The sequence below is a fragment of the Leucoraja erinacea genome, chromosome 6 (genome assembly GCF_028641065.1).
Source record: "Leucoraja erinacea ecotype New England chromosome 6, Leri_hhj_1, whole genome shotgun sequence".
Classification (NCBI taxonomy): Eukaryota; Metazoa; Chordata; class Chondrichthyes; order Rajiformes; family Rajidae; genus Leucoraja; species Leucoraja erinaceus.
In genome coordinates, this window is record NC_073382.1 from 24,587,135 (window position 1) to 24,606,336 (window position 19,202).

The window sequence follows — 19,202 nt, forward strand, 5'->3', positions numbered from 1 at the left end:
GTGATTTGCGCAGTGTCAAATAGATTAAAAATGCCCAGTCTTTATGCTTGTATTTTTTATATTTTGATCATTACGGAATCAAGGGATTATGGAGAGAAATCATGAATGGGGTACTGATTTAGTATGATCAGCCACGGTCATATTGAATGGCGGTGCTGGCTCAAAGGGCCGAATGGCCAGCTCCTGTACCTATTTTCTATGTTTTTATCACTTGTTTTATCACACAAATTAAATAACTTCAGCATCACTTTTGGCTCGTATCGGCTTGAGGTTTGGGAGTGATGGATATCAACTAGTTTGAAAATTTGGCTGCATTTTGAATAGGTTCGTGCACTCAATCGTAGAGGATTTTGCAAATGTATTATGGCCTCCTCTTTCACTATGTTCAGAATTACACAGTGATCAGGAAGTTGAGGGAGCAACATTTAATTAGCAAACCACACCCAGGCCAAACCAAGAGAATAATATTTGTCTGAATATTTGCGGGATGATGTATTTGCAATTCTCTGTTGTCACACATTTATTTTGAGACAAATTGCACGATAGGGTTGAGTTTAAACAAACACCTGTGTGTCAGCTCTCTGTATTGACACACTGTCCAAAGTTTCCTTATCAGTGGAAAGACATGAGGAGTCTGTAGGAAGGAACTGCAGATGCTCATTTACACCAAAGATAGAAAGAAAATGCTGAAATAATTCAGCTGGTTGGTCAGCTTCTCTGGAGAAAAGGACAAGGTAATGTTTCGGGTCGAACCCTTCTTCAGACTGAGAGTCAGGGGAGAGGGAAATTTTCCCTCTCCCCTGACTCTCAGTATGAAGAAGGGTCTGGAACTCAAAATGTCACCTATTCCTTTTCTGTAGAGATGTTGTAAGACAAGAGGAGTTTCTTGTGGATGGAGTTGCCAAGTGTTCTGTTTATTCTGCTTACTGCTCTTGTGATATTTTCATATGTATCATTGGAGTCCAGCGTATAGTTAATGAACATACTGTGTATTCTTTAAGAAAGAACTGCAGATGCTGGAAAAATCGAAGGTAGATAAAAATGCTGGAGAAACTCAGCGGGTGAGGCGGCATCTATGGAGCGATGGAATAGGTGACGTTTCGGGTCGAGACCCTTCTTCAGACTGCTGTGGGGGTGGGGGAGGCGGGAAGAAGACAGGAAGAGGCGGCGACAGTGGGCTGTGGGAGAGCTAGGGATGGGGACGAGGGAGAAAGCAAGGACCCTGAAATTGGAGAAATCAATGTTCATACCGCGGGGGTGTAAACTACCCAAGCGAAATATGAGGTGCAGTTCTTTCATTTTGCGGTGGCTCACTTTGGCCATGGAGGAGACCCAGGACGGAAAGGTCGGATACAGAATGGGAGGGGCAGTGGAAGTGCCGAGCCACCGGGAGATCGGGAGATTGGGTTCATTAATGTGAACTGTGCGGAGATGGTGGGCGAAGCGATCACCAAGCCTACGCTTGGTCTCACCGATGTAGAGCAGTTGACACCTAGAGCAGCGGATGTAATAGATGAGGTTGGAGGAGGTGCATGTGAACCTCTGCCGCACCTGGGAAGACTGCTTGGGTCCTTGAATGGAGTCTAGGGGGGAGGTAAAGTGACAAGTGTAACATATCCTGCGGTTGCAAGGGAAAGCATCAGGGGAGGGGTGGTTTGGGTGGGAAGCGATGAATTGACCAGGGAGTTGGGGAGGGAGCGGTCTCTGCGGAAAGGAAAGGGTAGGAGATGGGAAGTGGTGGGATCCCGTTGGAGGTGGCGAAAATGTCGGAGGATTATCTGTTGTATGCGGCGGCTGGTAGGGTGGAAGGTGAGGACAAGTGGGACTCTGTCCTTGTTATAAGTGGCAGGTTGGGGAGTGCGAGCGGAGCTACGGGATATAGAGGAGACCCTGGTGAGAGCCTCATCTATAGTCAAAGAGGGGAACCCCCGTTCCCTAAAGAATGAGGACATCTCCGATGTCCTGGTGTGGAACACTTCATCCTGGGTGCATTTGCGATGCAGATGGAGGAATTGGGAGTAGGGGATAGAGTCCTTACAGGAAGCAGGGTGGGAAAAAGTGTAGTCCAGATAGCCATGGGAGTCAGTGGGTTTGTAGTAGATATCGGTCAGTAGTCTGTTACCTGCGATGGAGGTAGTGAGGTCAAGAAACAGTAGGGAAATATCATATCGGAAATGGTCCAGGTGAATTTGAGTGCCAGATGGAAGTTAGTGGTGAAATGGATGAAATCAGTGAGTTCAGCATGGGTGCAGGAAGTAGCACCAATGCAGTCGTCAATGTAGCGGAGGTAGAGTTTGGGGATACAGTGAGATGTATCTGTTGAATAAATCGCCCGTCTCATTTCAATTCAAGAGCAGCCTCCATCATTTTGATTTAAAAGGAGGGCAAGTTTATTACAGTGCCAGTGAATTTCTTTTTATTTTTTGGGTGAATTTTAATGCCTTTTGGATCGAGTTTATCAGAATAAAAATATGTTTCTTTAGTATAGGAGGTATATGTACGTGTGTGTCTGCGTGTCAGATTAGACGTGTGATCGTAAAACAGCAGCATAATTGAAGAAGGTGTCTCCACCCAAAACGTCACCCCTTCATTCTTTACAGAGATGCTGCCTGTCCCGCTGAGTTAATCCAGCACTTGGTGTCTATCTTCAGTTTAAACCAGCATCTGCATCGCCTTTCTACACAGCATAATTAGACCATTTGGCCCATCCAGTCTGCTTTGCATGGCTGATCTATTTTTCCCTCTCAACACTTCTCTAGCCTTCTCCCAGTCACCTTTGACACCCTGTGATCATTCATTACTTTACTGCACTATACTGTTTCTTCCACTGAGGTTCTGCTTGTGGTTTGTTGGCATAGTCCAGGTCAATGCAGGCTCTCTCCCAATGCAAGCATGGGTTGTTCTCTCACAATAGCAGTGATGACTGGTCTGGCTTCATCCCCATATATACTGGCTGTTGCAGGCAACCACAGAAATATAAAGTTTGTACGCATCTTCACAAATCCGGGGGACCAAAAGAACCTACTAATTAATAAAAATTAAAATGGTAGAAAAAGCCATTAAAATTGTCCATGTGTAAGAATAAACTGCAGATCCAGGTTTAAATTCAGCGAGTCAGGCATTATCTCTGGAGAACAGAAATAGGTGATATTTCGGGTTGAGACTCTTCATCGGGGTCTACTCCACTGCAGATCTCCTCGTTATGCCAAGCTTGAAGAAGTTCTCCCCCTCTCTCTGACGTGATTTCTGCAGCTGATGAAGGGTCTTAAGCCGAAACATCACTTATTCCTTTTCTCCAGAGATGTTGCCCGACCTGCTGAATTACTCCAGCATTTTGTGCCTATCATCTGCTTATAAGTAAATCAATGTAGAAACATCTCCTTACTGTTCTTCCAGCAGCAATAACTATCGATTTTAATGGAGCTGCTATAATTTGGCCTATGCCTATCTGGGAAGATTAATCCAGTTTGCAGGCTGGGAAGTTTATTGAAATTTGCGCTGTCCCTTGGGATCCCACAAGAGGTCCTCTGTGCTCCCTGTGCTGCTGTCTTTAGATCATGCCAGTGCTGGACTTTGTGACGTCTAGAGAGAAGCAAGGGTGAGCCCTAGTGGGAATTTGGCATCAGGTCAGGATGCCCAGTGTTAAGGGCCTGTCCCACTGTACGAGGTAAATCAAGAGTTCTCCCGCGTTTTCCACTGATTCGATCTCCGTAGTGGGTCCGTAGTAATTTGTGAATGTCCCGTAGCGGCTCGTACGAGTAACGGTAGGTACCCGGGAAAACCGGTAAACTCGTGATGTTTTTTCAACACTGAAAAATGTCCACGAGTAAAAAAAACGTGTGATGAATTTTTAAAAAACTTTTTACTCGTACGAGCCGCTAGGAGACATCCACGACCTCCTATGGACCCGCTACGGACATTCACCGAGTTCAAATCAGGGGAAAACTCGGGATAACTCTTGAATTACCTCGTACAGTGGGACAGGCCATTTAGATGTAGATACAATACCGTCTTATCATTTAATATTACCTGAGGGTTAACTGATGTGAAACAAGATAGTAAACAGGAATCAGTAATTGCTGTCTTAATTGAGCTTGTAGGTCCTCCCTGTGTGATGAACACCCAATTTATGGACCTCCTACAGTGAAAAGTGCATTTGGGTGACCGGCAGGAATCTTCTGCCATGTAGGAATTTCTGTTTCCCTTCCCAACATCAACCCCCACCCCTTACTCTAGCCCAACACAGAACCTTAACAATGGGGGGCTGGGTTCAGGAGAGGTTGGAGTTGTAGAGGACTCGGCAGATTCACTTGCCACCCCTTACCCTAGCAGATCCCAGACCCTTAACAATGGGGGGCTGGGTTGAGGAGAGGTTGGAGTTGTAGAGGACTCGGCAGATTCACTCGCTCGCTCACTGAGTCGGTGAGGCTGGCTGATGGCTACTCTCCCGGCGTCCACTCACTCCTGCCTCACAGCTGCAATCCTCGCTCTCACACACTGTTTTTGTTCATTTCAGATTTACAAAGATTTTGGGTTATGAACATTTCTCAGGAATGGAATGTGTAGCAAGGAACCACAGATGCTGATTATACCGAAGATAGTCACACAATTCTGGAATAACTCACTGGGTCAGGCTGCACCTCTGGAGAAAAGGAATGGGTTACATTTGGGTCGGAATCCTATTTCAGACAGGCAGTCTGAGGATTTTTGGGTCTAACCCCTTACTTTTTTTCCTTGAGAGATGCTGCCTGACCCACTGAGTTCCTCCAGAATTTTGTGTCTATCCCAGGAATGGAATCCAGTTGGAACAATTTGATTGTTGATATCCAGAACCTTTTAATTGGTACAAGTATTGTCACTACCTGTACCTGTTTGTTCTTGGCTAATTCGTGTAAATGGCTTTTTTGTAGGTTCAAGTTCTGCCCCAGGGATTTCTGCACAAGAATCTAAACTGATACTCGAGTACAGTCATCAGGGTGTGCCACTGTGTCAGAGGTGCTGTCTTTGGGATGGGAGGTTAAGTCCATGTTTCCTTTCGGGTTAAAGTGGAAGATCCTGTGATCTAATTTCAAGGTAGAGCAGGATAATTATTCCTAGTATCCTGATCATTATTTATTCCTCTCTCGTCATCATTAGACCCACACACTCAACTACTCCTGTGCAAATATTCCAAATACACTCACCAAGTCCACAGGTAATTGGATCCAGTTACCTCTTCACACACACACCTTTGTGGTATAAAGGCTAATGTACCCGTTACTTTGCTAATTTACTTTGTAATTGTGTATGAAACTGAGGTGAGGTTGGTGATAAAAGGAAGTGGTTTGAGAGGCTGTTTCTTCTGCAGAAGAACCTGGAAGTACTCGGAGTACAGGCAGGAAATGGTGCCACTATGTCAGAGGTGCTTGTCTTTGAATCTGGGAGAGTTTAAGTCCATGTTTACCTTTGTGGGTTGGTAAAGTGGAAAGATCCAATGATCTAATATCAAGGTAGAGCAGGATAATTATTCCTAGTATCCTGATCATTATTTATTCCTCTCTCATCATCATTAGACCCACACACTCAACTACTCCTGTGCAAATATTCCAAATACACTCACCAAGTCCACCGGTAATTGGATCAAGTTACCTCTACATACACACACCTTTGTGGTATAAAGGCTAATGTACCAGTTACTTTGCTAATTTACTTTGTAATTGTGTATGAAACTGAGGCTGGTGATAAAAGGAAGTGGTGAGAGGCTGTTTCTTCTGGCAGAAGAACCTGGAAGTCTGGACAATTGGCAGGAAATGGAGCCAGATCTATAGGATGAAGGAGAGAGTTTGAATTGTGAATCTTGTGATAGTTTGAGTTGTGTTTTCTACCATTGTGGGCTTGGTGGTATGTTTGGTTTCACAATTGATAGCTTCTTGGATATGGAAGGAACCAAAGGAAATGGGTATCAGATTCGAAGGTGAATTTAGTTTTTAGCAATACAGCATGGAAGCAGGCCCTTCGGCCCATCAAGTCCATGCCAACCAACGATCACCCATACTTCTATCCTACACAGTAGGGACAATTTGCAGAAGCCACATAACCTACAAATCTGCACGCTTTTGGAATGTGGGAGGAAACCGGAGCACTCGGCGAACACTCACAGGGAGAACGTACAAATTCCGTACAGACATCACCTTCATTTTCAAACCGTGTCTCTGGCACTGTAAGGCAGCAACTCTACCGCTGTGTCACTGTGCTGCCCTTTTTTTGGATTTGTGGATCAGGCATTATCTTTTTGAAAGTTTGAGTAGGATTAGGCCATTCAAACCAATTATTCCATTCAGGGTTCTTCAGTTCAGGGTTGCTTTCCCTCAGAAATTCCATGAGATGTTTCTGAAGACATTCATTTGGTTCTAATTTTAACTGCAACCTGTCAAGGAATCCAACGTGTCTGCATTCCTCAACATTTCAAGTCCCTTGCTGTACATCTTCAATTTCATCTTTGTGCAAGTATTATAATTCTGTAAAGTGTCCGAGTTGCTTCTGTTCTAATGATGACAGGAGCCCCTGCTGAATACTTGCCTGTAGGTACATTTTAAGTCAAGGCGGGACTTATTTGGGAATGTGATATTGATGTTTAACACGATAACTTCTGTAATAGATCAAAACTCGTCTCTTTGGTGTAAAGTGAGAAGTGCTAATGGTGAGGTTATCATTCAGTGATTGTTTCCTTATGACATTTCTCTAAGTGAATTTATGAACACAGTAATATGAGAAGGAATTTATTGCTGTATAGCCTATCCCACTAGCAATTAAAATTCTTTACCCGCAGGAAGTTGATGTTACTTTGGAGTGCTGTTTTTACTTTTCATCTTTTTTTGGTAACTGGTATCACTCTTAATCTTGCTGGTTTCCATCTCAGCAATAGACAATGGGTGCAGCAGTAGGCCATTCGGCCCTTCAAGCCACCACCGCCAATCAATGTGATCATGGCTGATCATCCACAAACGGTACCCCCTTCCTGCCTTCTCCCCATATCTAGCCCTATCTAGCTCCCTCTTGAAAGTATCCAGAGAACCGGCCTCCACCGCCCTCTGAGGCGGAGAATTCTACAGACTCACAACTCTCTGTGTGGAAAAAGTGTTTCCTCATCTCCGTTCCAAATGGCTTACCCCTTATTCTTAAACTGTGGCCCCTGGTTCTGGACTGTCTGCCATCGGATATTGCAATTGCTGGAGATCTTCTCCTTGCATACACAATACTCATTGTAACTCCTGCCTGGCCATAACTGACTGATGGGTCTCGGAATCAAACCCGGATCATTCCTCCTCCAGACTCATTCCAACATTTCTTGATGTGGTTTTGGGTCATAATCAAAGTTGCATAAAAATGCATGAGACTCCGCTGAGGAATTTTACTATTGCAAACTATAGAACATTTGATAAATTGTTTTGCTCGCAGCTTGGTCTAGAATAATACCACAGAGGCCGTTTGGCCCATTGTGTTTGAGATATCTCTCTGATCAGAGTTATTTGCAGCCAAGGCTGATGCAATATGCAGGTAGTTTCAAGCTCATTGCACAGGCGTTATAGTGACAAGTGCTTGTGAGGAATAGCAAAGTGTACGCATAATCAAGAGATCCTTTCTGCACCTTATCAACATTTCCTTTTCCATGGGAATGAAATATCCGAAAGAACTGTTTTACAAAAAAAAACCTTGTGATAACCAACAATAAACGTAGTGATTCAAGAGGATAGAACACAGGTGTCCTGGGGGGAGTGGTGTTATTCTAAGGTGAGGCTTATTTAAGCTTTGGTAATAGTTTCTGTAAAGTACAGATAAGGATTTTGGCTTTATTAATGGAAGAGAAGGCGCCTTGTGTTTGAACATGATGATGAACTGCCTTGGTGAAAGGATATGAGGCATAATCACAGCCCAAATTCAAATTAATGAATTGCTGGTGAAGTTTTATTAATGAAAGTGAAAGATTGCAGGTTTCAATGGGTCGAAGTGTGGGGTTGTGTATGTGTCTGTCTGTATGTGTCTTACTGGTTGTCAGTGTATCGCTTTCACACACAACTCTTGCAAAGGTTCAAGGTTGGCCATTATTCTTAATCTACTTGTAAAACATTAGCAGCAGGCCACAGGATTACAAAGTGCTCACTGCATTGGTAGTTAATTTGACAGACTTCAATCTTCGTAATCTTAATACATCTTTGCATCTTGCATTTCATCTTTATGCAGTGAAATTAAAATGTGAAAAGTAGCAATTTGATAGTTTGATAGTTGAATTGTATAAAGTTAAAGAAAATTAATCTCCTCTCCCAATTTCCTTGTTACCTCTAAACCATATCTGAAATTTGCAAGGCAAATTAGCTGCTCCCAGATATTTGATTCAAGTCCCAACTTGTTCCTTCGAAGTTGGAAAGTCAACTTTATTTATTGTTTTGTGCAGTAATAATTGAAATGTCTGCTGCATAAAAGGACTGGAATAAAGCTAAAACTTTGCAATGGTGTTGGTTTAGTACTAAGTCGACGCACTATAAAGATTCCCAGCTTCTTGACATAACTTGTAACCTTTTACTTAAACAAAATATTAAATTTGCAACGGAACATCCCGCACTGTGAATTCCCTATACTATAGACACTTTGCAGATGATGCATATTAAATTATAAATTGTCTCAGTGACTTTTATAATTGCAAGTTGTACACCTGAACATTTTGCTGACTAGCACATCATGCTACTGAATATTTGTTTTAGACTGTGAAGGGGCTGTCCCACTGCAGCGACCTAATCCGCGAGTTTAGAAGAGTTTGCTCTCGACATACTCGCAGCATGGTCGACACGAGGTCCTAGGAGGTCTTTGTAACTCTCCTTCATGCTCGAGAGTAGTCCCTGCGTACTCAAGGCCTCAGCTAGGTCACGGCATATTTTTCAACATGCTGAAAAATGCCCGCGAGTGAAAAAGATCGCCATGGAAAAATCTTTTTTTACTCGTAGGTTTAGTCGAAGTAGGTCATAGTAGGTCGGCATGTTATTCGTAGGTAATCGAGGGTAGTCAAAGGTAATTGCAGGTAGTCGTAGATCGTGTGCGGATGTGGCTCTGACGGACGAGAAGCCGAAGCAAACAAATGGAAGCCAAATAACCGAATGGAAACAAAACCGAAACGCCAACTAATCGAAAGGGTGGGACGCCTAAATGCAAACTAACCAAAAGGGCGGGACGCCTAAAAGCCAACTAACTGAAAGGCTGTGTCGCCTAAAAGCACACTCACCAAACGGCCACTCTGCCGAAACGCCACCTACCCGAAAGGCGGCGTCGCCTACAAGCCAACGAAACGAATGCCGCTCAACAGAAATGTCAAATAACGGACATGACGTTGCCGGCGGGAGGGTGGGGGTCATTTTCCCACACAAGCCATAGGTGACTAGGTAATTTGAACCCAAGCACCAAGTTGTAAGCGTCGAAGGTGCGCATCCCTCGGCACAGCCCCCACTCTCCTACGGCCACCCTCCACGGGCTGTGGGTCGGGTGGAGCGGAGGTTTGGGACAATGTTCATCCCTCCACAGTGATATAATGGACGCGGGGGTCTGGACCAATCGCTGACAAGTCCAGCCCCCCGGCAACATCAGGTCCGTTATTTGACGTCTGTTGAGCGGCATTCGGTTCGTTGGCTTGCAGGCGACGCTGCCTTTCGGGTAGGTGGTGTTTCGGCGGAGTGGCCACTCGGTGAGTTTGCTTTTAGGCGACGCAGCCTTTTGGTTAGTTGGCTTTAGGCGTCCCTCCCTTTCGGTTAGTTGGCGTTTCGGCTTTGTTTCCATTCGGTTATTTGGCTTCAACTTCTTTGCTCCGGCTTCTCGTCCGTTAGCGCCAAGTCCGGGTACCGTCGTAGATAGTCCTCAACATAGTCGAAGGAGGTAGTCTTCACTCTCCACTATTCAATGTCCAATTTTCCCGAAGCTAGTCTTCAACATGGTCGAAGGAGGTCTTCAACATGACACTTTTCAAAACTCTCCTAAACTCTTCTAAACTTGCCAATTAGGTTGCCGCAGTGGGACAGCCCCTTAACTCGTGCACGTGCACAGACCAACAACACGCGTACACCACATATTCAACATGAGCATGCGCACACACACAAAGTTCATTTCTAATATATTTCCACCATAATGTATTCTCTGTAATGGTACACTGAAATTAATGGGATTTTTTTTTCCACCACTTTCTTTCTAAAGGCTGGGAATGGTGTGATTGTTATCTTGTGTTGTCTTTCTGCTGACTGGTTAACACGCAACAAAAGCTTTTCACTGTACCTTGGTACACGTGACAATAAACTAAATTGAATGGCTCCCAATTTTCCTCTCCAATTCCCCTTCCAATAGTGGCCTGCATATTATAGCTAATTAAAATACTGCGTCCATTTTATAACATGCAATCATAATGCATACATTTTTATATTTCTGATTATATCCACATTCTGAATTTTATTGCAGTTACTCTGCATCCAAAATGTAAGTACCGTTTTGTGTGTGTTGTATTCAAGGTTAGTGAGATATCTTGTGATAAAACTTGATAATTTTTCATTAAGATTGAATGACGTTGGAATGATGGACATTCTACTGATCCACGCTTTGATTTCTTTTTAAATAGGAAGTTACTGGAAAGAGATTTGGGCAGAAAGATTTTCGATCTGCACTGGAGGATGGAGTCCTGCTATGCGAGTATGTATCAATGTAGTAGACACACGTGTGTGCATGGTACTGTTTCATTGTTCCTCTGGTGGAGAGAGGGAAGGTGGAAAGGGCTCCTGGGTGGGCTTTGGGACTGGAATATAAAGCAGCGTTTAAGCTTGCAGTTCCATGCGGTATCATCTGCTCGATTTTTGACCTGTGCATATGCAAAGATTATGTGGTATAATATCAGAGGTGCGGGGAGTATCAGTGAGTAACAGTCAAGGGTGTGGGATGTATCAGTGTAATACAGGGAGGGGTGAGGGATGGTCAGCATGATACAGGGAGGGGTGAAGGATGTATTAGTGTTATACAGGGAGGGGTGAAGGATGCACCAGTGTGATACTGGGAGGGGCTTGGGATGTATCAGTGTGAAACGGGGCGGGGCGTGGAATGTATCAGAGTATTTCAGGGAGAGGCGAGGGACGTATCGGTGTGGTACTGGTGTCACAAGGAGAGGTGTGAGGAGTATTAAAATAACATGGGAAGAGGTGTGGGATGTATTGGAATGAAAAGGGGAGGAGTGCAAAGTGTATTGTGCTACCGTAGGGAGGGCTCCTGGTATATTGTAATGACAGGGGAAGGGCTCTGGGTGCATTGGAATGATATGTAGAGGAATGCACCGTGTTTTTTGAGATGATACAGGAAAGGCTGTGGGGTGTATTGAAATGATGGGGAGCGCATGGGGTCTAATGTACTGATACGGTGGGGAGTGAGTCTCGACTTTTCATCCCTATCCCTTTGTATAACGGTGCAGGTGTGGTTCTGCCTCTAGCCTTGTGGGTCTTCACATTGCATACAGTGTGGGGGGGGGGGAGGGGGTTGTTGGCTTGATCCCCGTGGGGGGGGGGGGGGTCTCCTCTGCCCTGCACAGGGGTCCCGTATTGCACCTTACTGGGATTCCTTGACGTGTTCCATCTGCCTGGTCACCATTAGCATTATTTGAACTGCACCAACATGGCCGTTTCATCCGTGGGCCACCCATGTAAACATGGTTCCACGTGACCTGAGGCTGTGTAACCTGAGCTGTGGATGGGACCCGGGTGGGGCCCATGCACCCAGCTCTCCTTGAGGCTCCTTCACTTCATGCAGACCTGCTCAATAAAGGTTAAAACATGCTGGTTAGTTAGATCAAGGGGGAAGGTGATGCATTCAAATGTTATTAAAAACAAATACATAATTCTATCAACATTTGTGACATTTGCGAAACAATTATATGTGAAAATTTGAATATTTAAGTTTAGGTTTTCAAGCCAAGAGAAAATATTGTCAAGCATTGGTGTTGATCAGGAAGTGTTCAGAGAGAAGCACGGAAACAGGCCCTTCAACCCGCTGAATCCATGGTGACCATTGATCACCTGTTCTATGCTATCCCACTTTCTCATCCACTCTCTACACACTAAGGGCAATTTACAGAGGACAATTAACCCACAAACCCAAACATCTTTGGCATGTGGGAGGAAACCAGAGTACCCAGTGGAAACCCACGCAGTCACAGAGAAAGTGTGCAAATTCCACACAGACAGTACAGAGGTCAGGACCGAACCCGAGTCTCTGGCAGTGTGAGGCAGCAGCTCTACCACTGTGCTGACTGAAGTCAAGTCAAGTTTATTTGTCACATACACATACGAGATGTGCAGTGAAATGAAAGTGGCAACTCGCGGACTTTTGTGCAAAAGACAAACAACAAAACAACCAAACAAATTATAAACACAATCATAACACACATATTCTTTTACATAATAAATGACACCACTGCGCAATTTTGCCAAGCTTGTTTGTACCATGGGAGAGATAAGGTGTGCAGGTTGGACAGTTTAATTGGTCTTCAGTTTGCGCTCGCTCCTGCATGCTGCAATGGTACACCAGCTGGAGGAGGAGGGAAGCACCTTCAGCAACTCCTGCCTTCCACTGCAGCGCTGCATTCTTCAGAGTTTGCTGCCGGATTTTTTCCTTACAATGGTGATGGTTATCAGGCTTATCAATGTTATTGTTCACTCCACAATAACAGCTCAGTACATGTGACAATAATATACCAACAACCATTGTTGAATGCGAAGAAAACTTTCATGCAACATTTGCTTTTGAATTTAAACATAATTACCGTCTGACCACTATGCAGATTCAATAAATGCTGAGGAAACTTTTGCCACAATGTATTTAATCACCTGTATGCTAATTTCAGCAAGTTTGATTATTAGAATCCGCAGAACATAGCCCCAGAAGCAAATACACATCATTTTCAATTGCACAATCATGCATATGTACATGTATTTTGCCCTTTAATCCTACCACATAGGGCAGTGTGCCTGTTTAATATTTGACTGTTCATTTGACGTACTTCTCGTTTGTAATGATGACTCTGTTCCTCTACTCTGAGCTTTGAGCCTGCATTCTGATAAATTGCCCACTTAACACTGAGATAAGAAAACATATCTTGAAGGGTCTTTTTGGAATCTCTTTGCTACAAGGGGGCTGTGGGGACAAAATCCTTGGGTATGTTTAAGGCTGAGAAAGATTTCCAATTAATAAAATAATCAAATGTCATGTGGAACGGGCAAGAGAGTGGAGATGAGGAATGTTGGATCAGGTATGATCCTATTGAATGATGAAGGACTGGATTATGGATTACCTTTTCACTGCTCCTCCCTTTGGTCAGGGCCGGTCTAGTTTTGACTGTTTTTCTGTAGGTGGGGTGGGGGGGGGGGTTAGATCAGAGTGTAGCCATCGTCAGTAAATACAAGAAGTCTGAAGAAGGGTTTCGGCCCGAAACGTTGCCTATTTCCTTCGCTCCATAGATGCTGCTGCACCCGCTGAGTTTCTCCAGCTTTTTTGTGTACCGTCAGCAAATACAAGTTTGGTTGCCTTTTCTTGAATTATTTTGGGTCACTAAAATTTCACTGTATCTTAATTGGTGCAATAAACTGACCTTGAAACCTTAATCCTTGCATCAAAGTGGTGTCCAGAATTGTACATTGTACTTGAGTTTTGATCCAATCTGTGTATAACCTTGGGATTTGTATATCAGTAGATTAAATTTGAAAATTTTTTTCAGCTGGTCAAATTTGCCGCCTTGTATCAGTGTACATTGCTTCTGGTTTTAATAAGTTATTCTTCATGTCCTGCAGTCACTTATTTTCTGAAGTTACTTCTGACAGATTTGAGCTTAAGTTCTTACTGTTCATTTCCTTGATCTCTACTAAGGTAGACATTACACTTCCTCACCTGGCAGTGTATTTAAAAAAAGCTTTATAAACAGCAGACCGTGAAAGTTCTGAATAAAATCAGCAGGTAGACAAAAATGCTGGAGAAACTCAGCGGGTGAGGTAGCATCTATGGAGCGAAGGAAATAGGCAACGTTTCGGGTCGAGACCCTTCTTCAGACCCGAAACGTTGCCTTTTTGCTTCGCTCCATAGATGCTGCCTCACCCGCTGAGTTTCTCCAGCATTTTTGTCTACCTTCGATTTTTCAGCATCTGCAGTTCGTTCTTAAAGAATAAAATTAGCAGGTCAGGAAGCATCTGTGAAGGGAGAAACTGGGTCAGAGTTTCAGATCACTTAGAAACATAGAAACATAGAAATTAGGTGCAGGAGTAGGCCATTCGGCCCTTCGAGCCTGCACCGCCATTCAATATGATCATGGCTGATCATCCAACTCAGCATCCCGTACCTGCCTTCTCTCCATACCCCCTGACCCCCTTAGCCACAAGGGCCACATCTAACTCCCTCTTAAATATAGCCAATGAACTGGCCTCAACTACCCTCTGTGACAGAGAGTTCCAGAGATTCACCACTCTCTGTGTGAAAAAAGTTCTTCTCATCTCGGTTTTAAAGGATTTCCCCCTTATCGTTAAGCTGTGACCCCTTGTCCTGGACTTCCCCAACATCGGGAACAATCTTTCTGCATCTAGCCTGTCCAACCCCTTAAGAATTTTGTAAGTTTCTATAAGATCCCCTCTCAATCTCCTAAATTCTAGAGAGTATAAACCAAGTCTATCCAGTCTTTCTTCATAAGACAGTCCTGACATCCCAGGAATCAGTCTGGTGAACCGTCTCTGCACTCCCTCTATGACAATAATGTCCTTCCTCAGATTTGGAGACCAAAACTGTACGCAATACTCCAGGTGTGGTCTCACCAAGACCCTGTACAACTGCAGTAGAACCTTCCTGCTCCTATACTCAAATCCTTTTGCAATGAAAGCTAACATACCATTTGCTTTCTTTACTGCCTGCTGCACCTGCATGCCTACCTTTAATGACTGGTGTACCATGACACCCAGGTCTCGCTGCATCTCCCCCTTTCCCAATCGGCCACCACTTGCTCTTCATTAGTTGTCCCTTTTTGTTCTTAGCCCGATATTTGAAATCTCCACAATTGCAGTGTCTTTGAAAGAGCAATCAATTAAAATATAGTATATTCCGGCCCAGTCCAGTCCCTGCGATCCTCAGCATGTGACCCCTTGACAGGTTGGCCACAGCTAAATTTGCATTGCTTCCCTCTGTGAAACCTATTTGCAGATCACTTATGACGCTTCCAAGTTTGGGATTGCATTGTTTTTGAATTTGTGTGACATTTCCAAAAGCTTTCTCAACAAAAGTACACAATGTCCAAAAATTTCAGATGCGAGCATGCAGATTCCCTCCCCAAATTTTGCACATATCATCTAATTGCTTAATTGTAGCAGAATATCTCCCCTCAAGAACAGCCAATATGTTAGAAAGTGCACTGGTACCCAAAACAATGTACACGGAGCATTTTATTTCTTGTGTGCCTGCACCCAAATAGGGAATTGGCTCAACCCAGTTCAATACAAACAATACAGGTGACCCTTCCATTATGACTGTTCCAGTTATGGAAATCCGTCCTTGCAGAATTTGTAGATCACGATACAAAAGTTTGAAATGAGGAATAACATTTAGAAACATAGAAAATAGGTGCAGGAGTAGGCCATTCGGCCCTTCGAGCCTGCACCGTCATTCAATATGATCATGGCTGATCATCCAACTCAGTATCCCGTACCTGCGTTCTCTCGACACCCCCTGATCCCTTTAGCCACAAGGGCCACATCTAACTCCCTCTTAAATATAGCCAATGAACTGGCCTCAACTACCTTCTGTGGCAGAGAATTCCAGAGATTCACCACTCTCTGTGTGAAAAATGTTTTTCTCATCTCGGTCCTAAATGATTTCCCCCTTATCCTTACACTGTGACCCCTTGTTCTGGACTTCCCCAACATCGGGGACAATCTTCCTGCATCTAGCCTGTTCAACCCCTTAAGAATTTTGTAAGTTTCAGTAAGATCCCTCCCTCAATCTTCTAAATTCTAGCGAGTACAAGCCGAGTCTATCCAGTCTTTCTTCATATGAAAGTCCTGACATCCCAGGAATCAGTCTGGTGAACCTTCTCTGTACTCCCTCTATGGCAAGAATGTCTTTCCTCAGATTAGGAGACCAAAACTGTACACAATACTCCAGGTGTGGTCTCACCAAGACCCTGTACAACTGCAGTAGAACCTCCCTGCTCCTATTCTCAAATCCTTTTGCTATGAATGCTAACATACCATTTGCTTTCTTCACTGCCTGCTGCACCTGCATGCCTACTTTCAATGACTGGTGTACCATGACACCGAGGTCTCGTTGCATCACCCCTTTTCCTAATCGGCCACCATTCAGATAATAGTCTACATTCCTGTTTTTGCCACCAAAGTGGATAACCTCACATTTATCCACATTATACTGCATCTGCCATGCATTTGCACACTCACACAGCCTATCCAAGTCACCTTGCAACCTCCTAGCATCCTCCTCACAGCTAACACTTCCCCCCCAGCTTCGTGTCATCCGCAAACTTGGAGATGTTGTATTCAAATCCCTCGTCCAAATCATTAATATATACTGTAAATAGCTGGGGTCCCAGCACTGAGCCTTGTGGTACCCCACTAGTCACTGCCTGCCATTCTGTAAAGGACCCGTTTACTCCTACTCTTTGCTTCCTGTCTGCCAGCCAGTTCTCATCCACATCAATACTGAGCCCCCAATACCGTGTGCTTTAAATTTGTATACTAATCTCTTATGTGGGACCTTGTCGAAAGCCTTCTGAAAGTCCAGATATAACACATCCACTGGTTCTCCCTTATCCACTCTACTAGTTACATCCTTGAAAAATTCTATAAGATTCGTCAGACATGATTTACCTTTCATAAATCCATGCTGACTTTGTCCAATGATTTCACCACTTTCCAAATGTGCTGCTATCCCATCTTTAATAACTGACTCTAGCATTTTCCCCACTGCCGATGTTAGACTAACTGGTCTGTAATTCCCCGTTTTCTCTCTCCCTCCCTTTTTAAAAAAAAAGTGGGGTTACATTAGCTACCCTTCAATCCTCAGGAACTACTCCAGAGTTTACTTTCTCAAAAATTATTTGGTTGGGATAAAAAATGTATAAATAACACAAATTATTTTCTTTCAACAGGATTCTGGCACATGCACAGATGACATAGAAACATAGAAACATAGAACATAGAAATTAGGTGCAGGAGTAGGCCATTCGGCCCTTCGAGCCTGCACCGCCATTCAATATGATCATGGCTGATCATCCAACTCAGTATCCCGTACCTGCCTTCTCTCCATACCCCCTGATCCCCTTAGCCACAAGGGCCACATCTAACTCCCTCTTAAATATAGCCAATGAAGTGGCCTCAACTACCCTCTGTGGCAGAGAGTTCCAGAGATTCACCACTCTCTGCGTGGCTTTGACGTGGCTTTGCATGACGTGGCTTTGCGTTACGGAAAATTGCAAGACTGACCATTTTCTCAGAACCATAACATGGGGATTGGTTATTTAGTAAATTTCCCAAAAGGGTATTAATCCAATATTATATAAATCGTATCCTAGAATGTCCGTTCAGGGTGATTTTTCTAGCGACTGCTGGGTTAACTGATGTAGTTCACTGGAAAGGAATTGCCTAATGTTGTGGGAGGGGGAGGATGTTTAGTTTTGGAATCAAGCAGATAGACCACTCTCCTTTCCTTTCTTGGACATCACTCTGATCCAATTTAGATCATTTGTTGAAAGACTTTTTAATTCCTGATGAATCTGTCAGCTGCCGATGTCCCTCATTAGTTAAAATTAAAGTGAGGATCCATTTTGTGTTTTCAAAATTCTGGTCACACTGCACTTTTATGGACTATTTTGACATTTTTTTTCTGAACAATATGGATATTATTTGTGTTAAAAAAAAAAAGCACAAGCAATTAAGTGATGAGCAATTGAACTCCCGGTGTGTAATTTGTATTACTGTAGCTTTTTAATCTAATCGGGACATGGACATTTTTGCCAGGGCCACCATTTATTGCCCACAGCTCTACTGCTCTTCAACAGAATGGTTTGTCATTGTATTTCAGTATTCAATTAAAATGCAAGGATTATGCTGTGGGACCGGACACAAATTGGCTAGGCTGATTAAGGATATAACAGGATGACGAAATATTAATGAGGGACCTTACTCTTGCAATATAATCACTCTCCCGTTAACTTGATACAAACCAAATTTGATAATTTAAATGAATTAATGAAACTTGCCAACAGCTATGCCGGGATAGGAACTTGTGCCTCTGGTTAAGCAATCAGTATCTTGACCTTGCTGGCCTATTTAATTAGCCACTATTTTACGGTAAGCCCTGTGTGCTTCAATGCAGAAACTTGCAACTTTACTAGTTATTGATTAATTTTGCAGGCTTTACAGAGGAGTCATGCGTTATGCACACGGCATTGGGGGTTCAGTATTGATGTGGATAGAGAACTGGCTGGCAAACAGGAAGCAAAGAGTAGGAGTAAACTGATCCTTTTCACAATGGCAGACAGTGACTAGTGGGGTACCGCAAGGCTCAGTGCTGGGACCCCAGCTATTTACAATATATATTAATGATCTGGATGAGGGAATTGAAGGCAATATCTCCAAGTTTGCGGATGACACTAAGCTGGGGGGGCAGTGTTAGCTGTGAGGAGGATGCTAGGAGACTGCAAGGTGACTTGGATAGGCTGGGTGAGTGGGCAAATGTTGGCAGATGCAGTATAATGTGGATAACTGAGAGGTTATCCATCTCGGTGGCAAAAACAGGAAAGCAGACTATTATCTAAATGGTGGCCGATTGGGAAAGGGGGAGATGCAGCGAGACCTGGGTGTCATGGTACACCAGTCATTGAAGGTAGGCATGCAGGTGCAGCAGGCAGTAAAGAAAGCAAATGGTATGTTAGCTTTCATTGCAAAAGGATTTGAGTATAGGAGCAGAGAGGTTCTACTGCAGTTGTACAGGGTCTTGGTGAGACCACACCTGGAGTATTGCATACAGTTTTGGTCTCCAAATCTGAGGAAGGACATTATTGCCATAGAGGGAGTGCAGAGACGGTTCACCAGACTGATTCCTGGGATGTCAGGACTGTCTTATGAAGAAAGACTGGATAGACTTGGTTTATACTCTCTAGAATTTAG

General features: G+C 43.8%; 1 protein-coding gene across 5 annotated transcripts in view; it reads left to right on the forward strand.

Moving 5' to 3' along the window:
- lmo7a (LIM domain 7a) overlaps positions 1-19,202 on the forward strand; it is a 203,921-nt gene that overhangs the window by 26,590 nt on the left and 158,129 nt on the right. For 4 of the 5 annotated variants that reach the window (XM_055636734.1, XM_055636738.1, XM_055636737.1 and 1 more), the window contains exon 2: positions 10,628-10,698. The exons of the other annotated variant lie outside the window; for it this stretch is intronic. In XM_055636734.1, the coding sequence (XP_055492709.1) occupies positions 10,628-10,698 (71 nt within the window). The remainder of the gene's footprint in view (positions 1-10,627; positions 10,699-19,202) is intronic. 5 annotated transcript variants of the gene reach the window in all.